This window comes from Drosophila serrata, unplaced genomic scaffold, assembly GCF_035046125.1.
Source record: "Drosophila serrata isolate PLE 108 unplaced genomic scaffold, ASM3504612v1 contig_382, whole genome shotgun sequence".
Taxonomy (NCBI): domain Eukaryota; kingdom Metazoa; phylum Arthropoda; class Insecta; order Diptera; family Drosophilidae; genus Drosophila; species Drosophila serrata.
The window spans coordinates 3826287-3849840 of NW_028257280.1; the positions used below are offsets into that span (position 1 = coordinate 3826287).

The 23554-nt window shown below is 40.5% G+C and overlaps 5 protein-coding genes across 18 annotated transcripts in view; 3 read left to right on the forward strand and 2 right to left on the reverse strand.

The window, feature by feature from the left end:
- The first annotated feature begins 23 nt into the window (after positions 1–23).
- On the forward strand, positions 24–5727 carry XNP (ATRX chromatin remodeler XNP). Of its 2 annotated transcripts, XM_020955564.2 has the most exons (4): positions 24–230; positions 527–3237; positions 3313–4200; positions 4257–5727. In XM_020955564.2, the coding sequence occupies exons 2-4, from the start codon at positions 567–569 to the stop codon at positions 5330–5332; spliced, it is 4635 nt and encodes a 1544-aa protein (XP_020811223.2). In that variant the 5' UTR covers positions 24–230; positions 527–566; the 3' UTR covers positions 5333–5727. The 2 variants fall into 2 exon arrangements, with proteins under 2 accessions (XP_020811223.2, XP_086696629.1); XM_086840503.1 differs by lacking the exon at positions 24–230 and having other exon boundaries at positions 400–3237.
- A 257-nt stretch (positions 5728–5984) lies between these two features.
- On the reverse strand, positions 5985–6766 carry MED28 (mediator complex subunit 28). The gene has a single exon (XM_020956045.2). It carries the CDS (start codon positions 6629–6631, stop codon positions 6062–6064), a length of 570 nt encoding a protein of 189 aa, XP_020811704.2. The 5' UTR covers positions 6632–6766; the 3' UTR covers positions 5985–6061.
- A 187-nt stretch (positions 6767–6953) lies between these two features.
- LOC110186432 (uncharacterized) lies at positions 6954–8200 on the forward strand. The gene has a single exon (XM_020955615.2). It carries the CDS (start codon positions 7029–7031, stop codon positions 8127–8129), a length of 1101 nt encoding a protein of 366 aa, XP_020811274.2. The 5' UTR covers positions 6954–7028; the 3' UTR covers positions 8130–8200.
- Positions 8132–10424, reverse strand: Vps33B (vacuolar protein sorting 33B). The gene is made up of 4 exons (XM_020955614.2): positions 10272–10424; positions 10117–10217; positions 9743–10061; positions 8132–9683 (listed from the first exon to the last, which is right to left on the reverse strand). Exons 1-4 carry the CDS (start codon positions 10326–10328, stop codon positions 8223–8225), a joined length of 1938 nt encoding a protein of 645 aa, XP_020811273.2. The 5' UTR covers positions 10329–10424; the 3' UTR covers positions 8132–8222.
- Positions 10425–10651: 227 nt separating this feature from the next.
- Positions 10652–23554, forward strand: part of Fur1 (Furin-like protease 1) — a 152307-nt gene continuing 139404 nt past the window's right edge. For 5 of the 13 annotated variants that reach the window (XM_086840505.1, XM_086840512.1, XM_086840507.1 and 2 more), the window contains exon 1: positions 10675–11304. The gene's annotated coding sequence lies outside the window, so the exon portion shown is untranslated. Of the gene's footprint in view, positions 11305–23554 lie in introns of all 13 variants that reach the window. The other 8 variants (XM_086840506.1, XM_086840513.1, XM_086840509.1 and 5 more) reach the window with 3 other exon arrangements.

Here is a 23554-nt window from a genome sequence, read left to right on the forward strand (position 1 = left end):
TTAACAAAACCGTGACTGAAATCACTGCCAAAAACAGAAGGTTGCGCCAGAAGTGGCACTCACCCGGAGACGGCCACACTAAGATTTTCCCTGTGTATACCCAGAATTTTGTGGCAGCGGCTTTTCGCTGGCAACAATTTTTCCGCTGTAAAATTAACAATTAACAAATCGCAAAAATAAGCTTAATTAAGCTGGTGAGAGCCATGGATTTTCTAAGCATCGACTAGCAGGTGAATAAATCCCGAAAGAGTAAAATAAAACTTTATTTTCACGGCACAAACCATTGGTTTGCCGAATAAATAATAAATGTTCATATAGTGCCGACGCCACAAAAAGAGACAGACGCAGATTGCAAAAAAAAAAAAAATAGAAAAAGAAATGAGAACAAGAGAGAGAAAAGAAGAAGACAAATCGAAGAAGAAGAAGAAGGAACGAAGCGAAGAACGCGCGGCAAATGCCAAGAAATACCATTAGTTTTTTTTGTGTGCAATAGAAAAAGTAACGCCATCAACCGCATTTCTTGCAGATCTACTGACTTGCTGAGCGGTCGAATCAGCCGGTTACCTATGGGAAAGAAAAAGACCGACGCCCGTGACACAGATGCCTCAACCACCCCGCTGACCACAGACAACTCTACGTCCGAATCGGAATCAGACTCTGGTTCCAGTGTCAAGGCAAAACGAAAATCAAAGCCCCGGGCGAAAAAAAATAATGTCAAACGGCCGAGAATTATCACCAGCAGCTCCAGCTCCGATACCGAGCGAGCAGTAGCCGCGTCCACAGCTAGTTCCGTGGAAGACGCGGATCAAAAACCCGCCCCTAAGATTCGTATTGTGCCGCTGGCACAGCTGCTGGCCAGTCCTAAGACCAAGAAGAGGAGTAACATCAAGGAGAATCCGACGTTGGTGGACCAGGAGTCCAGCAAATCGGGCCAATTTCGCATTAGGCCGCTGGAACAGCTGCTGGCCACTCCACCTGACCAGTCGAACATTCGACCACTCCAAAGGCTTCTAAGCAGTCCCACCAACCAGTTGCCCAGGACTCGGGAAAGGGAGGACAAGCCGCAGGAGTCGCGTTCTGTGTTGCCACCACGCAGAAGTCGGAACAAGAACGTTTCCATTATCGAGTTAAGTACCAGTGAAGAGGAAGAGGATCTGTTGGATAAACCGCCTCCTAAAGAAGTAGAACAAAATAAAGCAGAAAAATCCTCGAAAGCGAGCTCTCCACCAGCAAAGACACCTGAGAGCAGGACTGTATCATCCAGCGAGAACGAGGAAAATCTTCTGATTCCACTGGTCAAAAATAAGAGGGAAAATCAACAGAAGAAGGACCAACTGTTGGATAAACCAAGCCTGCCACCAGCAAAGAGTCCTGAAAGCAGGACAGGGTCAACCAGCGAGGACGAGGAAAATCTTCTAGTTCCACTGGTCAAAAAGAAGAAAGAAAAACAACAACAGAAGGAGCAACCGTCGCTTAAAGAGGTAGAAAAAAAGAAATCAGACAAATCCTCCAAAGCGAGATCTTCACCAGCAAAGAGTCCTGAAAGCAGGACAGGGTCAACCAGCGAGGACGAGGAAAATCTTCTAGTTCCACTGGTCAAAAAGAAGAAAGAAAAACAACAACAGAAGGAACAACCGTCGCTTAAAGAAGTAGAAAAAAAGAAATCAGACAAATCCTCCAAAGCGAGATCTTCACTAGCAAAGAGACCTGAAAGCAGGACAGTCTCATCTAGCGAGGACGAGGAAAATCTTCTGATTCCACTGGTCAAAAAGAATAAAGAAAAACAACAGAAGAAGGAACCACTAAAGAACGGTAACAGCAAGCGGGAAAGGGAGCGCAAGAAGTCCACAAGCAGCGATAGATCGCGCCAAACCAGCTCGTCACGCTCTGATACTCCTGTTAGCAAGGCATCCTCAAAGGCCAGGGAATCGCCAGTCAACGGGAAGTCCTCGAAAGCCAGCTGTCCGCGAGCTGTCGCACCGCCTAAAATCAAGCGCTGTGTGGTGCGCTTGAAGCGTGTCACCTTGCCAAACAAACCAAATCCCGCCCAAAAGAAGCATAAAATGAGCACAGATTCCGAGGAGGCGGCCACCACCTCCAAGAAGAGTCGTCAGCGGCGATCCAAAAGCGAAAGCGAACCGGACTCTGATTTTGAGGCACTAATAGAGCAGGTAGAGTCCGAGGAGGAAGAGGAAAAGAAGTCAAGCGAGGATGAGGCGGCTGAGGAGGAGGCGCACAGTAGCGACAGCGAGGTGATACCGCAGCGCAAGAGGCGCAAGGCCAAAAGCGACTCCGACAAGGGTTCCTCCGACTTTGAACCGGATGAAAAGACTTCAAAGAAGAAGCGCAAGCGCATCAAGAAGAACTCCAGCGGGGAGAGTGACGATGGCGACGATGAGAAGCAGAAGAACAAACGCAAGCACATCCGAAAGATCATCAAGACGAAGGATCTGGATGTGACCACCAAGGAGGCGGCCAAAGAGGAGGACGACAGGAAGAAACGTATTGAGGAGCGCCAGAAGTTGTACAATCGAATCTTTGAAAAATCTGAGAGCGTTGAGATTAACGAACTGGTTCTGGACTTTGACGAGGAGTCTAAAAAGGCTCTGCTGCAGGTGGACAAGGGACTGGTGAAGAAGCTAAAGCCCCATCAGATGGCGGGCGTCAAGTTTATGTGGGATGCCTGCTTCGAGACGCTGAAGGACGCCGAAGAGAAACCCGGCTCAGGTTGCATCTTGGCCCACTGTATGGGTTTGGGCAAAACCCTACAGGTGGTTACCTTATCGCACACGCTACTGGTAAACTCAAGTCGTACGGGTGTTGACCGCGTCCTGGTTATCTCACCGCTAAGCACGGTGAATAATTGGGCCCGGGAGTTTCATCAGTGGATGAAGTTTGCCAACCGCAAGGACATCGAGGTGTATGACATCTCGCGCTACAAGGACAAGCCGACGCGCATCTTTAAGCTTAACGAATGGTTTAACGAGGGCGGCGTCTGCATCCTCGGCTACGACATGTACCGTATCCTCTCAAACGAAAAGGCCAAGGGCTTACGCAAGAAGCAGCGCGAGCAGCTACAGCAGGCCCTGGCTGACCCCGGACCGGATCTGGTGGTCTGTGACGAGGGACATCTGCTCAAGAACGAGAAGACCTCGATTAGCAAGGCGGTCACCCGGATGCGCACCAAGCGTCGGGTTGTCCTCACCGGCACCCCGCTACAAAATAATCTCAGAGAATGTAAGTTTTCTTTTATTTTGAATCTAAATAATTTAATAATTATGAGCTAATTGAAAACCCCTTTTCATAATTCAGATTACTGCATGATTCAGTTTGTGAAACCGAATCTGTTGGGCACTTACAAGGAGTACATGAATCGCTTCGTAAATCCCATCAGCAACGGCCAGTATACGGACTCCACGGAGCGGGATCTACGCCTGATGAAGCACCGCTCGCACATCCTGCACAAGCTGCTTGAGGGCTGCATACAGCGCAGGGATTACTCAGTTCTTGCACCCTATTTGCCTCCAAAGCACGAGTATGTGGTATACACGACGCTGTCCGAGCTTCAGCAGAAGCTTTATGGTTACTATATGACCACGCACCGGGAGCAGAGCAGCTCCGACATCTGTGGCAAGGGAGCGCGGTTATTCCAGGACTTTCAGGATCTACGACGCATCTGGACGCACCCGATGAACCTGCGGGTAAATAGCGATAATGTGATTGCTAAGCGTCTGCTCAGCAACGATGACTCGGATATAGACGGCTTCATCTGCGACGAGACCGATGAGGAGGAAGCCGCCTCTAACTCGTCAGACAGTTGTGACTCCTTCAAGTCGGACGCGAGCATGTCGGGATTAGCAGCGGGCTCTGGCAAGGCGAAAAAGCGAAAAACTCGCAATGGTAACAATAACGCTGGCAACGCTGACAGTGATTCCGATGTAGAGTTGCTGAGCGGATTACCAAGTGGAGCCAATGCCCAGAAGGATGATCCCTCCGAGTGGTGGAAGCCGTTCGTCGAGGAGCGAGAGCTGAACAATGTGCACCATTCCCCCAAGCTTCTGATTCTACTGCGACTGCTGCAGGAGTGCGAGGCCATTGGCGACAAGCTGCTAGTTTTCTCGCAATCCTTGCAGTCGCTGGACGTCATTGAGCACTTCCTGTCGCTGGTGGACAGCAACACAAAGAACTACGAGTTTGAAGGTAAGTTGGAGGATCTCTTTATAGGTACAAAATAATAATAATATAAATTCTCTCAGGTGACGTTGGTGACTTCAAGGGCTGCTGGACGAACGGCAAGGACTACTTCCGGCTGGACGGCAGCTGTAGTGTTGAGCAGCGCGAGGCTATGTGCAAGCAATTCAACAATATAACCAATTTGCGAGCCCGCCTCTTTCTCATCTCCACGCGAGCCGGTGGCCTGGGCATCAATCTGGTGGCAGCCAATAGAGTGGTCATCTTCGATGTCTCCTGGAATCCCTCACACGACACCCAAAGCATATTCCGAGTGTACCGCTTTGGGCAGATCAAGCCGTGCTACATCTACCGCCTTATAGCCATGGGCACCATGGAGCAAAAGGTTTACGAACGACAGGTGGCCAAGCAGGCCACGGCCAAGCGAGTGATCGACGAGCAGCAGATCTCGCGGCACTACAACCAAACCGACCTGATGGAGCTGTACTCGTACGAGCTGAAACCGAGCGCAGAGCGTGAGATGCCGATTCTGCCCAAAGATCGGTTGTTTGCCGAGATTCTCACTGAGCACGACAAGTTGATCTTTAAGTACCACGAGCACGACTCACTGCTGGAACAGGAGGAGCACGAGAATCTGACAGAGGAAGAGCGCAAATCTGCTTGGGCCGAGTACGAGGCAGAGAAGACGCGCACCGTGCAGGCGTCGCAGTACATGAGTTACGATAGGAATGCCTTTGGCAATCAGGTTATGGGGCAGTTTGGAAACGCCTCCGGCAGTGTAACATCCAACAAGATCTTTGGCTTCCGCTCGGACATCCTGCTGCAGTTGCTGAACATGAAGATATCCAAAGATCATCAGGAACTCACCCAAAACCAGGTCATCCAGCTGGTGCCCACGTATTTGCAGCAGCTGTACAATGAGATGAACAACGGCGATCCAACCATGTATAAGGACCTGCTCGAAATGCACCATAACATCAGGCATCCCAGCGGGATGTACATGAATCCCCTGCTCTACGCCAACCAGCAGTCCTCGTCGGCTGGCTATAATCAGGGCAGTGGCGGTATGCCGACTGGATCGGCACCAACTGGAGCACCTGCTCCTGGTTTCGAGCCGGACACGGTATACGAGATCGACTAAGAACCGATGGCGAGGTGGTTACTCTTTAATTTAATAGTAGGTAATTCGCGTCGACCTTGTCGACTTTTCCTTTTGGACTTACAAGTTACAATTGTGGTTTTTCCTATCTAATTAATTACCAATTACTATTTTACCCGTAAACGAGCATAAGATTGTATTTTCTATCAACTCTCTCAGTTAAGTTCGAAACTGTCCTAATTCATGTGTAGACTTACATTAGATACAAGTTCGAAAAAGGAAAGCATAATATGATTTAAACACGTATATTTACACTATATAGATCAGGCTATATGCATACATACATAGCGCGGATCCGGCTAGGAGACGCAGGAAATTAAATTAACACGCGACAAGATAACAAACAATAAATAAATGGCACAGATATTATAAATAAATGCGTAACGAGATCTCCTCCATTGAATATTCTTTACAGGTGTAACGGGGGATGTACATATATCTGGAGGCTATGATATATCCACCACAAATCGAACAAGAAATTTGATTTCGGGCTACATAGAATCATGGGTTCGAAATAAAATTATAATACCTTGTGAAGGGGTATAGAAATACCGCGTTTAATGTTCCAGGCTTTCTTTAAATTTTTCCCCATTTATTACCCAGTTACAGAATCGACAGTGGGTTCGTCGATTCATTTCCAGTATATATAATCTGTTTATTAAACTAAACAAAAGATACACAAGTTACAGGCTAAAATTAAGAATCCCCTCCTCATTTGGGCGGCAGCTTACCCATCATGCGGAGCTGCTGCATCTGCTGTGCCTGCAGCATATGCTGCGGACTCGGTTGCATGGCACCGACCGGTGGCATTCCGCCAGGCGGCATTCCTGGCATCATTCCCGGCCTGGGAGGCCCGCCACCCATGGGTGACATTCCACCGCCAGGGCCCTGTAGCATGCCAGCACCAATGGGAGGTGTGGGCCGACTGTGGACTCCCTGCTGAATGTCGGAGAGGCAGGCTTTCCACTCCTCCAGGCGGTTGTAGTGCTTCTGGAGCAGCGCCTCCTTGCGCTGAATTTCGATGCTCAGGTCCTGATTCTCGTCCTTAATAAGCATGTAAGGTTTAAGTGTGGATACCAGGAAACGCTTTTGCAGGAAGAAGGCCTCCATTTGGCGGGCGACGTCAATAAACCGATTGGTGGTCTTCTGCACCTCCAGCTCGATTTCCTCCTTGTTTGTCCCGGAATTAGGCTCCTGCTTGGTCAGCGACAGCAGGCAAGACTGGAAGGCCTCCTCAAACTCGTCCATCAGGTTACCGCCGCCGGGCTCGTTGCTGGCCATGATTCTAGCCGTTCTGTTTCCCGGATGTGCGAGTTTTTAGCAATATAAACAATTTTTGTGCCGGTCACCAAAGTAAAACAAAAAAACGCAGACAGGGTTGCCAATATTTGTAAATTGGGATGAAACTCATCGATGAGACTCATCGATATCGATTTGTAAAGAATCGAACAATTTAATTTAATGAATTTTCTCATTTTGAATCTTTAATAATATTTTTTATGCCTTTTGAAATAATTTAAGACTTCTTAAATATAATTGAACACGAAAAATAGTTAAATGTTCTAAATATTGTCTTTAAAAATCGATAGCTTCGATTAAAAATGAATCGCTCTGCAAACATCCCTAGGTCAGGCATGCCGCTTCTGTTTATGTAAACAATTCAAATATCCACCGTATAATGACCACACACATAATTCACCGCTGCCTGCACACGGCTCGCTCCTGTCTCTTGGCCAGAGCTCCGCGGCGCGCCAATCCCGGCCTGGGCTACCAGCTCCAGCAGCTGCAGGAGCAACACCCGGCGCAGTCCAGTGAAGCCAACGAGGATTACGCCGACCTGGAGTCCGACTTTATGGAAGTCCAGATGACGCATCGCCAGCATGAGCAAGAGCTGCAAAAGCATCGCGATCGCATCCGCCAGTTTATGATCAAACACAAGTACTTCCGCGATGCCAACTTACCCAATCTTCTGCTGCATGCGGAAAAGGAACAGATGCGGCTGCTTCACGAACGAGATCCGGAGGAGTGGAGCGTGGAGCGGCTGGCGGAGAGTTTCCCCGCCACTCCAGATATTGTGCAAAAAATACTGCGCGCTAAGTGGCGTCCAAGGAGTGTGCAAAGAATCCGCTCCCACGACGAAACCGTTGTCCGGAACTGGCAACAGCTAAAGGCTGGCGGAAATGGGGACTTTAAACTGCCGCCTGCACTCTTTCAACATCTTCAAAAGTTTGCCGAGCGACGGCAAGAGGATTTAAAGGAGTTAAAACCCGAGAACTATCCCACAAAGCCACAGTTGCCCATTCCCCAGGCAAACGAGTTTAGAAAACTTCTGGGAAGCAACTCCAAAGCGAACCAGGAGGAGCAGCCATCTCCACAACTCATGTCTGGCTATGAAGCCCCACCTGCAGCTGCCGAAGACGAAACATATCTTTTGGATAAAGTTCGCAACAAGCGTAAGATGCGTCTGCAGGAGCTCAAGGAACTGCAGCTGGTGGAATCCGTCCCCACAGTTCAAGACGCACCTCAACGGCCCCTCGAAAATCCCAGTGGCACCGGCTTTCTGCCCAGTTTCGTACCCAAGTTCGCCAGCAGCGAGATCGTCATCAGTGCAGCGGATCAGCGAAAGTATGAAATAACTCAGGTCAAGGCCCGCATTGTCATTCCGCGGAAGCTCCATCGTCCGGGAGCCACATACCGAGTGGAGGATGCATACTACGATGATGATGGAGAGCTGCTTTATCGCGTCCCAGGAATGACTGGAAAAACAGACGCTCGTTAAACTAATTTTTGAGTTTTTAATACAAATTGTTAAACCTTTGTTATATAAAAATAAAAATATATAAAGCGTAATTTACACAGATTCTTGTCATGATTAATGATTGAAAGCAGCAGAGATGAGATCACTGCCTGCCATTAGAGAGTCGGATGCCACCGTAATCTGGGCTCCCGTCAGCTTAGCTACAAAATCGCAGGCGGCTATCTCCGCATAACTGGCTCCGCCAACCACAAAAACAAAGAGATTCCTTAGACGCAATGGGAAAATATCCTGATCTCCACCGCCATTTGTCTTAATTTGGTTAGCATAAGCCTTGGGCGTGGTCTTACCACTCTCCAAATGCAGATGCAAGCCCTCAATCATGGCCAGCTTGGAGGCCAGCTCCTCGGCACTGTTGGTCTTTAGTAAAATCGAACAGAGCTGCGCCACTAATGGAATATAGGTGCCATTGAACACAAAACTGGGGCAGGATTGCAGGCCCCCCGCTTGGTTTTTAGACGAGGATACCGCGTTGCCATCCTGCCCATCGCCGAAGGAGGTAAGAAGCTTTAGACGATTGGCATTTGCTTGGAATTCGGTTTGTTGGAATTTCGGCAACGGAAGATTGGATAGCAGCTTCGTCGTAGTGGGTGCCTTTTTCTCCGCCAGAAGTGGTGGTAACAATCCCGCCTGTGTCAACTGCTGGAACACACTTAGCTCCTGGTGGCCAAATAGGTTGCAATAATTCCTCGCAAAGCTCTGCAGCTCCTCGGGCGCCACGCCGGCACAATGATGAAGCAGGCACAGTAATCGAAGTGTATTAAAACGTTGGCCATCGGTGGTGAGTAGTTCATCGATTTCGCCAAGCAATCGCTTCCTGGACACGTTATTCAGGATGTCCTCCTCCAAGGTCTGCAATCTCCTGAAGTTCCCCATCATTTTGATGACAATTTCGCTGGCATTCAAATGCCGCAGCACCTTGGCCTTTAGTTCGGTGAGCTTGGGCAGTTTCCTCGCCACATAGTCGTGCATCTCGTCCAGCTGCATGTCACTGAGCTTTTGCAGTTCCAATCCCAAGGCCTTGACCTGAGCTCGAATTAAGCTGCTCGCCTGGGCAAAGTGCTTGTAACGATTATCTCCGTAGATCTCATCGGAGGCGGAGTTCAGGCGAATGGAGCAGGGCTTACTGATGGCCTGGGCCAATCCTCCCTTAGAACTCTTACCTTGGAGTAACTCTACCCTCTGACTGCTGATCTTGTTCTTTGAGTTATCCACCAGAATCTCGCCGGAACGCTGCTGGAAGACCTCCAGGAGAAGGCCGGCATAAATGGCCGGGGTGAGTAAGCTGGCCGGGTAGTCCTTATCCCGATCAATGATCAGCCAGCCGCCATAATCGGGTGGATTCGTGGGCTCAGGCACCTTGCCCAGAGCCTGCAGCATTTGCAGCAGCTGAGATGAATGATTTCCAAAGCTAAGTATCACTGAAGGTTTTCCGGTAATCATCTGAAGCAATCTTAGACTTTGTGTTACTGAAGGCAGAGGGGAACTGTTGCCCTGAAGATATATGCACTCATAGAGCTGTAAAGAATGATATTTATTTATTAGGTATCTTATAATGGTTCTTGAGATTCACTCACATTGGGCAGCTCCAAGCTAAGCACTCCCTGGTCAAAGTAAATGAAATCCCAGTTGAAGTGATGCAGTTGCACCAATCCCCAAAGACCGGCTTGTTCCAGCAGCGTCTGGAAGTATGAATAGCAACTCGGTACGCAGACAATGTGGTACATTTTCAAAGAGATGTCCGGCATCTCCTTCATGGCCACGGGTTGTAGTTGCCTGAGTAATGTTTGAAAAGTGCCCAAAACACTGCGGATCATAAAAATGTGGACCTGGTCCGCAGCTCGCGGTAAGGATTGCTCCGCATCAAGCTTGTAGATCCTTTGGATGCCTTTTAACCTGGAATCAGCAGTTGAATTTAGGTAAAAGACTATTCAATTTTTGAATGAATTACTTTAGCCATGAGGCGGTGCAAACATGTTCCAGCGGTTTTATCAACGCTGGCTCCAAAATCAACTCCTTCTTTCCAGGTATTGAGCATAGTATCGCTTGGAGCTGCAAGTGAACATATAGCTTGGATAATAGGTAACATATGCGATCTGGTTTTACCTTTTCTTGTGCCACCAGTTGAAATCCCTGCAGTTTTTTGTCCAGCGACACATCCATTCTCAGGTAAATCAACAAAAACAGCTGATGTGGCGGCACAGAAATATCGATAGTCCAAGAAACATCAATGCATCTCTCGAACCGACAGCCAAAAAGAGAGAGAGAGAGAGATGAGAGTAGGTCTGTTAATGCATTTTACTTACTATATAAGAATTCTACTTCTTACATGAGAATTCGACCCCATAGGCTGGAGTTTTACCTCATATACCTCATCTGTAACCGTGTAAAATGGTTTTTTAGACGTGTAAGATGTAAAATGTTAAGTAACAGCTTCGAAAATACATCGATGATTAAAAAGTTCGAAAAATATCGATGCATCGATGTTTTCATCGATGATTCTCCACCTGACTTGCTAGTTTCGATTCAGACTGTCCACCAGTTTCAAAACAAAACTCGTCGTGAGGTCATAGCGCATCTTCGCCGTTTTTCTGTGTTTTTGTCGTGATTCTGCCAGTCGAAAAATCATCTGTTCTTGTCGCGGCGAGTCGTTTTGTAAATTAAAGCCAGCTGAAGGGGCGACGAAGCAGCCAAAGCAATAACAAAACAGAATGCGGTTCCATTGGGCGAATTGAGCAACGCGATTATCATAATTCTCGGCCGCCGACACACACACGAAAATTAATATAAAATCAAAATAACCCGTGGAATAAATCTGAAAACCAGAGAAAAATCCAAGTACAAGTGTTTATTCGCTCGCTCTCTCTCCGCCGTTCTCCCATTCTCCCGTGTCCGCTCTCCGTGTGTTTATGTCCATGCAGCCAGAGTGTGTGTAAACGTGTCCGTGTCGTGTGAGTGTGTGTGTGTTGTGCGTGCGAGCAAGTGTTAGTGATTTTGATATTGTTGTTATTCTGCCTGCTTTCGCGCGAAATACAGCAACAACAACAACAACGACACCAGCAGCAGCAGCAAATGAGATTGAGATTTCCCATAAAATTAATCAGCAGTTGAAGTCGGAGTCGGCTTTTCCAGTTACCAGGTAAGCCAAAAGCTATTTTTTGTTTATAAATAAATCGGGGCGGCTTGCGGCTCGCGAATGTGGGTGAAATTCGTGCGAAAATACCTGAAATTGTTGGGGCAAGTGACAAAAATAAGCGGTGAGCGGTCTTTGTTGTTGCAGCTTGTTGCATGTTCGCGGCTCCCCTTTGCTCCCCAATTTCGTCGCCAGTGCACGTTTTCCTTTTCGCTCTTGTCCGCTTCTCGCACTCTCTTTTTCGCTTTGTTGCAATTTCTGCCTTTGTCAATCATTATCTCCTCCGGCTGCCAAGTGTGGTTGGTGTTGTTTTCATTTACGTTATGTTTAAGTGGCTAACATTATTTTCTTATAGTCTTCTTCGCGTTTTCTTTCGGTTTCGTTTGTTTTGTGATACCGGTTTCATTTGCCCCATCTCGCTCTATCGCGCTGTGTGCAGGTAGTTGTGCACATAGTTTACTTTTAGATTTTCTATTCTTTGCGCTTCTGTGCGTCTAGAGCGCTCTGCTCCTCCTGCTGCTTCTCGTTCTCCTCATCTTTGCTCTCATCTTCTATTGCCTTCTAATGGTTATTGTTGTTGTGGTTGTCTCTCCCAATTATGCTTTATTTGTCTTCTGGGACTGATCTTGCTCTTTCGCCCATTAAAAGTTAATTTTTGTAGGCATTTTTAATTCCTTTATTCGATTTCATTTATGGGTTCTTTTTCGTATTATCATTTGAGAGATTGTCTTTTTCGCAAGAGGCTGTTCAACCTTTGGCTGTTTATTTAAATATTTAAATGTTTGTTTTTAATTGTTTCTTGTTTTTTTTTTTGTGTCTAGAACCTAGATTATTTTTAGCACAAGTTTTAGTATTTTTAAAACCCCAGTTTGGTAAAGTAACTTAAATTCTCAATAAGAAAATTCAAATTTTTTACTTGAGTGTGCTTAAAATTAATCAAATTTCTTATAGTTTATGCCTATATCTTTATACATTAGAAACCTTGCCTTGAGTCATTAAGTTTTACCTTAGCTCTGTAAATTGTATTGTATAAACTTCAAAAAAATGGGGAATACCTCTGAGTGGAGCGAGGCCAAAGTTGATTTCTCAATTCGATTTTCCATCGGCCAAGAAAAACAAAATTATAACCAGCAGAGCAAATCGAAATAATTGATTTTCTTTTAGGTAAATAAACACAACTGCCGAAGGTGATACCAATCACACCCACTCGAAGCTCAAATATTCTCCGAGGCCATAAATTCCTGCAAAAAATCCGCACTAATTAAAACCAGAAACAAATTACACATCAAGAGGGGAGAGAATGGAACTGAAACGGAGAAAGAGAGTCGAGAATTTGTGTAAACAGAAACGATTTTGGAAGAGAAAACAAAAAACATTTTTTGCAACATGCGTTGCTTTTTCCTTGTCGTCGCTTTTCTTTTTTCTTTTTTTCCCTGGAAAAGAAAAAAACGTTTCTGTGCGGAGGCGTGTGAATTTTCGTGTTTTTATTTGATTTCGTTTTTATCTTTTTTTGTTGCTCATTTCGACGCTCACACACATCAAGCCCAATTAGTATTGTTCTTCTGTTGGCATATGGCAAATATTTCCATTTGTCTGTTCTGTGTACATATAAATGCTTTGTATTAGCTCCAGTTTGCTTTTTTTGTATGATCTCATGTTTGGAGTATAATTCTTTAGGTAATTCTTTTAAATATTTATTTTTTCCCATACTTTGCTGAGCTATTTTTGGCACAATTTCAATTCGCTTTGGACACACACGTGTTGGAGATTGCATTTTCAGTTAATTCCCATTTAAGAAAGTCATCGTTCTTTGTCCGGAATAATGTGATTTTTTTTTAGTATTGAATGAATTGCGTCTTTTGGATGATTTCCTCTTGAAGTAAAATTTTTAGAAAATAGTTAATAATTAGGTTGCCATGATAACTTAGTTAATTTAATAATATATTCCTCTGATAACATATTGCTGTCATTATTATAACATAATATCAAGTTTATTTTCAGGTTTGTTTGTATTTAACCCCAAAAGAGAATCCGCATTTGATTTGCCTAAAAATTGAAAATATTTGTAACACAAATATTTACTTATTTAAATTCGGAAACCCAATTTTCGATTTCTTTTTGCTTGTAGCGCCTCGTTTGTCAGCATTTTTATTTCAGCAAACTCATCACGAAAAGTGCTAACAATTGACAATATATCGCACTCATGCGTTGTCGTCCCATTAGGGTGACTCACTTAAAACAGTGACGAATAACAAAGAATAAAAAATAGAGTCAGATTCTTCAGTTTTCAGTCTTCAGTCTTCAGTCTTCAGCATTCTTTGGCTTATAATAATAGTGCGGTGAGTTGTGACTTGGTTTTCCTTTCCCTCAACGGGTAAACTCCAAAGACTCTCCAGAAGAATTGCAAAAGTGAAGCCTCTTGAGATATATAGGGGATATAGAATGACTGAATGACTGACTGACGTTCAAAATGTGTGCTTGCTTGCTGCCTTGGGGCAAAGTATTTTGGCGCGTGTCCAAGTTGAAACAAAGAAAAGCAAAGAGAAGGTGCGGCAAATATAGCGAATAAATCAGCAATGTTTGCCTGTTGTGTGTGTGTGTGTGTGTATGACCAGGCCTAAAATATTAACTAACAATAAAAAATCAAGAGAGAAAATGAGAGGGAATATTTTAATGCTACAGATGGAGTAATTCATGAATTCCTAGAATTCTAAAATTGCATAAAGAGAACATGAATTGTGATGATTTGGTGGAATTTAATTAGAGCAAATTATTTAAGGCTGAATTTAGCATTTGTTTTTTATGCTGGAAGATAAATTAATAGTTTTGTTGTTTTGGGATTTGTAACAAGTTTATAGGAAAAGTTTGTATGGTTTTATATTTGGAAAAACTTTAAAAATAGGTTTGACACATCAAATATCAAGCTAGGAACCCAAATCGAAACATACTTTCATTTGTAATTAGTATTAGAGTAAATTTTATTTAATTAATTTTTAATTTTTGTACTATATTTTGATGTTTTGCTAAGAATATACAAATTTAGTTTCCCCCAAATCGATCCATGGACAAACTTTGATCTTTGAGCATGGCAAATTTTCGTTTTTGACCGTTAAGAAATTGCTAATTTAATTGGAAATCCTGGGGAATATTTATGCAAAGCAGCTAGTCAGCCATTAAGTTAACTTGTTTCGGCACGGCCAATTCATTTAGACATCCCATCAGGCCATCGCGAACCTACCTTCCTAACTAACTACCACTCCTTTTCACCTTTCACCTCCCCGCTTTTCAAATAAGCGGCTTTCACAAGTCGTCCGGGTTTTTCACATCTCCGTATCAGCCGCAGCTTCAGCCGCAGCCGCAGCCTAGCCTAGCCGAGCCGGAAAATGACGACACACAAAACGGAGGAGGGAAACATCGGATTTCTTTTTCTTCGCGGCATCTCGAGTTGAGTTCCCTCGAATTTCTCACCTTTCTCAGCAATTTGAGCACGAGGCAACGTGCCACGCATAGTTGAGAAGGCGGAAAAGCGTTTGACGCGACTCCCGGCTCCGTCTTCAGCTACACCACCCACCCCCGCTCCCGCTGGCTTTGTTTATTCGGTTCAGTTTAAATTTCCCGCGATGTCGCCGGCCAAAAAAAGGCGAGGGAAACCAAAACAATTGGGAAAGGCGCAAACACAAAGAAAAAAGGAAAGAAAAACGGAACTAACTAGTTAAGTTAGCTCTCTTAGAAAGTGCCGACAAAGGAGACCAGTGGAGTTTGAAAACTAAAAGGAACCTTTTATCCAAGATTTTTATAAAACAAAACTTATAGTTTTGTTGTTAATATGAAAAATTTCTTTCATATTTTATAGAACAAGTTTCAGTATATTTAAATTAAAATTTTTTTATATTTAATCAATAGGCAAATATTGATTCGATTAGTAGTATTTAAAAATATAGAAATAATCTCAAAGTATTCTATATTAAGAGGAATGGAAGCTAATTTCGAGATGACGAAGGTTTTATAAACTTTGCAGTTTGCAATAAATTATGGGGTCGAAATGGAAATCTACCATAACTTATTTTTTGAATAGGTATTTATCTATCTTTTTATATGACAATTTTATTCAAAGAATTAAAAATTTACAAAACTCATAACTAAGCCAAAAAAGTATTAATTTAAATTCGGAAAGCTTTCCTATGTTAGTTTTTATTAGGTTAATCAATCTGCTTACTTATTTTGAAATTTTAAAAAAGTTGCAAATTTTGCCAATTTTTGAAAATTTGAACGATGGTAAACCCTTAAAAAATGTAAAAAAAATTGAAAATTTTGTTTTCCTGCCGGAGATGATTGGATGATTGTCATGCTGAATATCATCAAGAATATATATATGATTTATAGGGTCGGAAATGACTTTTTGAAAGCTTGATTAAATTTATAATATCAGGCAAGGTTATAATAAATTCGAATTTCAACCAAATTGCTTTGTACAAATGTTTCAACGCTAAAAAATTGTTGTAATGATGTTATTTCCTAGACCTCAACTAGAAATAGCCTAAAAGCCACCACTATAATCAATGACAGATCTAAGGAAATAGAAACAAAGAGGCGACATAGACAACAAACTTGAGATTTGAGCAATTTGAACTGCAATCTTTATTTTGCACTTTGACTCAGCAGAAATTTCTTTTGTCTTTCGTTTGTCTGGTTCCTGTAGTAGACATCCAAAAATAAATTAAAATGGAAACAACAATATAGGTGGAAAAGAAAATGGTAATCCAAATTTGCCGGATATTGCAGATTTTGCTTTTCTTTCGGTTCAATTGCGAACATTAAGCTACTTTTCTTCTCTCTGTTTCTTTTGAAGCTAATTGTAAATTCGATTGAAATGTAATCGATTGTAGGATGGGTTTCTTGATGGTCATTTATCAGTTTTTTTATATTTAGACAAAAGCTGGAGTGAGAAACTTATAGACTTTAATATAATTAAAAGGTTTCCTAACTAAATTTTGAAAAATATTTGAAGGAACTGGAAGTAATATTCAATAACTATAAATGTTGATTTTCATAAGTTTTTTATACCCTTGCATTTTATATTAATTTTAGAAGAATTTGTTTGCATTTTATGTTTATATCCTAAAACAAATGTCTGCTGTAGTTCTTTGTTCATTTTGAGAAGAAAATAAATAATATTTTGTTTTCAAAAAGAATTTTAAAACGAAAACACCCTTTTTGTTAGTCTAAAAAGTTTTTAAAGGCAAGCCAAACTATCGATGCATTTCTGTTCAGCCAACCGAGTTGACATTTGTTAACAAAATATGCTGGAAAATATGAAGAAGAAAAACTGCTTATATGTTTATTTACTCACAGAACCTACTGCAAGTTCCTTTCCCTTCATTTCTCAAAGATTCTTCAGTGTCGTAGAAATGTTGCTGTACAACAAAAAAATATATATCTATGTATATTCAAAAAGCTTCTGCATTTTAACACATGATTTCATATGCAAATATGAACAATGCGATGTATAGATGGGGGGTGGCAGGTCCAGAGACTAAAATTTATGTGAAATCACAAAATTTATGGCATTTTTTGATGGCAGAAAGAGAGAGAGAGGGGGAGATGTGTCGAAGAAAGAGAGAGCAACTCCTAAACAGAGTTGCCAAGAAGTTGATGTTGTCTAAGTTGTTTTCCCCGTTCATTTTCCGCTCTCTCTCTCTCGTTTTTCACTTACTTTTCTTGTTTGCCAAAGTTATACAATTTCTGAAAATTTTTCCTCTTTTTTTTTTGCTGTAAATTTTCTTCTACATGTGTCTATGTGTGTGTTTGTACTTTTTGGCACGTGACAATAAATTGTTGTTTGTTGTCTCCTACTGTTTCATTTTTGTTGCTCTTGTTGTTGCCGTCTTGTAAGAAAGCCAAAAGAAAAGTGTGTCATAAATGTCATAGTTAATATTTGCTGCTCTGTAAATTTTTGGTTCTTTGGCTTGTTCTTCCTTTGTTGTTGTTGTTTCGGGGGGGTTTTTTTCGGGGGCTTACTGCTTTATAAATAAAAAGTATATCGCAGCGCTCTGTCAACCTTGACCCAGCAAAAAAAAATAATAAAAAAGAGAAACACAAGATGGGGATGTGTGTACGAGTACGAGCATTATAAATTGCAAAGCCAGCAAATTTATGGATTTAACTCAGTCACCGCAAAGAGTGTAAGAGGCGTGTGTATGTACCGAATTCGATATCCAATAACCCACAAAAGAATCCGACGATTTAGTGGTTATTTTTTGTTCTCTCTTTATTTTAAATTAGAAAAGAATGATACAAAATCAAATGATATAAATGGAAATAAAATAAATATAATAACATAAAATCATTTTGGGATTTAAAAAACAAAACTGTTTCCAAGTCTAAGTTCATTTACATTAATTATTATATTAAAACATAATGGAGCGGAAAAAACTTCTGCTTTAATATGATAAGGTTTATAGGGCAAGAAAATCTATTTATAAAATATTAATCTAAGGCACGTCTTACTTAATATTTATAGGGTATTATAATTTTAATCAGAAGCTTGTTATGGTATGAAGGAGTCATTTCCGACCCTATAAGTCATATATATTCTTGATCCGCATTAACAGCCGGATAGATCTAGCTATGTCCAACAAAAATTTAATTTTTTCAAAATTTTCAAAATATTATAAGGGTTACATCATTAAAATTGTCAAAAATTGGGGAAAATGTTCATTTTTGTAAATCTTTAGTTGAGTATTGATTTATTTACCTAATAAAAACTATCATGGGATAGCTTTCCGAATTAAAATTAATGATGTTTTGGCTTAGTTATTAATAAATAATTATTTAAGGAAAGCAAATATATTAAACTTATTTATTATCAATTTCCAATTCAATTGCAAATTTAAAGGGTACAAAAACATTAGTTTTCCTAAGTAAGTTTCCTTTCTAGTTTAAGGTGCAAAAAGAATTAACTGCAGGCAAAAGTATATACAAAATATAGGTATTTAACAAATCTTATAAACAATTACTAAGCTAGCACTTATTCCATTGTAAATGTTACACCCTAAAATCATCAAATATATCTACAAAGTTTCACTTTGCTGCCAATGTGCTAATGGACTTTGTTCATAAATTTTACTTGGATTTTTCCTAACCCAACTATTTGTTTCCGTTGGTTACAGTAATGCTTTGCAATCAACTTAACCCTGACCAGCAACTACAAAGCACTGTGGAAACTTTTTATTTTGTTTTTCCTTTTTTTTTTCGCAACAATTTAGTTCCGATGAAAACCACAAAAGCTCAAATTCAATCGACATATTGCTATAGTGTACGGGTTACCTTGAACAATCACAACGAGAGGGCGGAGGAACGAGCTGATAATAGGCATTAATCTCTCACCTGCCGAGCAGGAGAAGAAGCTATGACTATGAAAATGAAATGTATGGGAAAAACACGGTGGGGAAAACTGTAAAACTGTAAAAGTGTTCACCTTGCAAGGGGAAAAAAAAATGTTGATTATTGTTTTTGTTTCTCCTGTTGCTTTCGACGGCTTTAGTTTTCTGATTGCTGTTTGGTTCTTCTTCTGCTCGTTGGTTGAATTTTATTGTTGGCTGGGCTGCTCTTGGCCTAAAGTTGATTGCATGACATTGTTCTTAGCCAGCTCCCTTGTGTGTGTGTATGATTTGTTGTATTTTTTGTTGTACTTTTTCCTTTTTTCCCAGTTTGTGCGGTTTGTTTACATTTATTTTGCTGTAGTTTTTCAGTTACGTTCACAATCAGAAGGCTTCGATAAATGCAACCCACCGAGCACACAGCACAGTCGCCTCCCCCACTCACCGTTTGCAATATTATTGAAAAACCACTTGAATCGACCACCTACCTCCCTCCACTTTTGTTTGCTGTTCAACTTTGATTTCTATTTCGTTTGGGTTTTATTTGTGGGATATACCCAGCTAAGGGGGTGTTATTCCTATGATTTGGTGTATGTTATGTAGGGGAATATTTATTAATACCATTATAAATATAAGTCAAAATTCTTGTAGATTTTTTTAAATTGATTTATCGAAAGAAAAAGGTAAAAAATCTTATATAAGATAGGTAAAAATTGCTCATAGTATCTTCAAAAATCTCTAAGTGCTAACGAAACCTAAATTTTGAGTTAGGAAAAGCTCAATTCTTTCAAAGATAATTGAAGTAGAATTCATAAAAATTAATAAATAATAACACAGATACAGAGGTAGGTACAATATGTAACTTTATTTAATTTTAAAGTAAAATAAATTTAACGTAGAGTATTCAAAAGTCAACTGACTTAAATTAATATTTTATTCTTTTTTATTTCATTTGCTGGTTGTATTGTTATGGCAGTTTTTTTTTGTTGAAAATACTTGAAGTGCATTTTCATTTCGTGTTGCAATTGATGAATGCCCGAGTAATAAACTTGAAAAATGCCCATTTCGGAAAAGTGTCGGCAGTTTCAGTTTCGACTCTTCTAAGGAGTTGGGATTTTTCCCCCTCAGTTCGATTTTCTTCACGTATTTAGAAGTGAGGATGCGAACTTGTGGGGGGTTTCCCTTTCTTCTTTGGAGGCCTCTGATGAACAAGACAAATAGCTTCTTGTGGCACGGGGGTGCAGTTAAAAATAGTTGAAATATTGAATATAATTTGGGCCAACGGAAAAGCAATAGGAAAAGCGCTTCAACCGGTGATTGGCAGCCGTTTAACAGATGTTTTTCACTCGGAAATTAGGTGATTTTCAATTTTATTTCAGTGGACGGCCAAGATTGATGAGGGTTGTCTTTGTAACATTATTTTAAATCAGTGTTTCTTTTTTAATTTAATAAAGGAATTAATAGGTTTTAAGTGTTTAGAGTGATTACAAAATATACAAATTTAGGAAGTAATTTTTGAATAAAAAAGAAAAAAATAGTCAAAAAGATTTCAATGTTCTGAACTCTGTACATTTTTTTAAAGTATACGAAATGTTCTTATGCCCTCAAACTGATATTGGCTTATAAAAATCGAAAACCCGTTAACAAGCACTCAACATATGATCATTAATTCCCTGCTAGACACCCTGCTTCAGATCGAGTAAATGTTAAAGAAAATAACTTTTTTATGCCCGACCTCCACATTGGAGCATTTTCCTCCATTGCATCAGAAATGGTGGTTGGATGCAATTTAAGTACGCTTTAATGCAGACATTGATAGGATCGTAAAAATCAGCTTGGAACTCGGCTGGCAGACATCTTTGGCAGCATATTGTGCGAATCGAGGGACTCAGAAATGGGCCACAACATTATTGAAAATAATGCGACAATTATGGACAAACATTTTGCAAAAAGGCGTTTATAATAATATTATAATAAACGTTAATAAATGTTGATGGAAGACGATGGACATAAAGATGCAAGGAAGTGGAAAAATGCGAATCGCAAGAGAGGATAACGTCATCAAGACTTGACTTGACTTGCATTTTATGAACAAATTAAAATACATCAAGAGGTTAAAAGGAGCTTAAATTTGCTCTGAAAGGACACACTGTAAATACTCTATATTTTGAAAAATTATATTTAGAGTAAATTAATGGAATTTGTTTTATTCTGTTTAATTTTTATAATATGCCAAAACGAAAAAGGTAGTGCTCTTTATATTTCTGACCTGGGTTTAAAAATAAAAATACCCCCCTTTGGGCAAATAACTTTTTGCAACTTTCGTGACATTGTGCCACGCCCCCGCCCACAGCAGTGTCAAAAGAGTTGTCAACTCGGTGAATATATGTACATACTGTTGCATACATTATGATGTATGTATTTTTATACATATGTACATATATTAAAAATATAAACCTCTTTTCTGAGGCTGTTGTTGGTCCTGTTGGCATTAATGTTGGCTTTTCGGAAGCTGTCTTTTGTCACTTTGTCAGCTCTTTTGCTTATTATAAACATTCAAAAATGCTCTTACGGGAGCGGGGAATATTTCAAACGACATTAATAGGTTGATTTTACTTAAAATTAATAAAAATATATGATTGTTAAGTAAAAAACTTTACAGATTCGTTTTTAAGTCAATGTTTTAGATACAATACTAATTATTTAATTAACTATCTGAAGTTTAAAGTCTTAAAATAGCCAAAATAATCAATTTTTACTTTTATGCTATATGCAAATCTAGTTTTCTTGTTCAATATTTGATTTAATAATTAAATTATTATATCTTGAAAGAGTATAATTATTGGCGACTTAAGAACTAGTTTTTTATTCTCCATCCTGCATTATTTAATTCCGTTTTGATGCTCCTGTTATTAATATTATTATTGCTGTTAATTTCCTCTTTACCAGATTTATTTATAAATTTATGTATGTCCGCTTTTGTTGTTGTTGATCTTCCTTGTCTTTTGTTGTGTTTCTCTTAGCTTAATTGAAGTGTCATTAATTTGTATGCATCATTATAATTAAACATAATTACGATTAAACAAAATAATGAAAAAAATAAAGAGAGGAAGGCAGACAACAATTTCGGATGATGCCGAGGTTGATGAACATTTTCTTGGGCATCATGACATGACGAAAATGAAATGCAAGAGTTACCAAACTGAAAATGACCCGCTCCGTTGACCCCGGGTATGAGTATATATACATATATACATATACCTAACCGAATGGAAAAATCACTCTTTTTCCCGTTTTGTTGTTTCGCTTTGCTGGCCTTACATGGGCTTTAACAGTTTTCGGGAGCTTTATCTTTTCGAGGCACCTTCTATATGTACTATATACAGTTTTTATGATTTCTGGCCGAAAAAAAATAAAACGTTTTGCTATTACCTTATCTTTTATTGGACTTACCTCATATGACAATGATATAATGAGCTTTTTGGTTTAATTCTGTGACTTGCTTTAATTTGCTTAACATTTTATGGTAATTTTATGTGCGGTGGTTGTTTAAAAAATTATGTAGTTAGGTCTGTTGAACTTCCTGTACTTTGGGGCAATTGATTAATGCGGTCATGAACTTGGGTTTGGGGGTTCTTTTTTTAGAAAGGCAGAAAATGATCTATATATCTACTACCTATACATATTATATAGAAATCTCGTATGAAGCAATAGATATTTACAAATACGTATTTTATCTTTTGATAAAACTCTTATAATTAAACATCTTGCTTACTTTTCTAAAATATTTAGATCGTTTTGAACGTTTTTCTGTAAGAATTCCCATCTATTTTTCCCTTTTAAGTTTTCAAATTTAATTTAATTGTTAGTTTCCCTAATTTTCCTCTGCAAACTTGCTTTAAAACTCCTCCTTTAGTTAGCTCCATATTATACCATCTCCAGTTGGAAGTCACGTACACAAAATTTATAAAGAAAAAAAAAAGAAAAAGGCAACATAAATTGATTTTCGTGGCTGCTGTCCGTCGGCAAGCAAATAATCAAATCAAACCAGCCAAAGTCATCCCAACCAAAGAGAAGAGAACATCCAGTCATTCATCTTTACTCTTCGAAAAATATACATATACAGTGGCTAACAAAATTTTAGGATTAATAACTTTTATTGAGTTGAAATTACAACTTTAAAAAATATTCGAGATTGGTTTCAATTAACATATGATGCATCTAGTTAAAAAAAAAAGAGTAACTAGTAAAATTAATCAAATCTTTAATATTTAAAGATATTGTTCCTATTATATTAATAGACCCAACTAAGGCCTAATATTTTTAATATTATTTTTTGACTCCCAATTGTGTTTAGTAGTGTCTGCCATATTCTGAAAAATCAATCTTTCTGTAGAGAAGAAGAACGAACGCCCCGAAAAATTGTGGTCATTAGTTTTTGTTGGCAAAGGAATCAAATTGGAATTTTTGTATGTATGTATAATGGGGAGAGGGAGGGGAGGCCACCCCGAATAATGTTCATGACCAAAACGCCATCAAACTACTTAGCCAAGTTGGCAGTTGGAGGATTGGGGCCATGGCCTTTTGTTTAAACGTTCCAGAGCGCCGCCACTGCCGCCGCATTTCCTATCCACCGATGAGCGAGCGGCATCAATCAGTTGGCTTCAACTTGGACCATTGTCTGAACTTGAAATCGACTTTTAAGCAGCACAGACAGGCCAAAGCCAGACTCTGAGGGAGAAAAACAACAAACGAGCGCAGCATAAAAGCCTAATGATCTTAGCCCAGCGATTGAGTTACATGCTTCGAATCTCTTTGGGATCTCTGGCTCTGACTGGCTGCTCCTCCGATCCGATCCTCCTGGCGGCTGCTCCCCC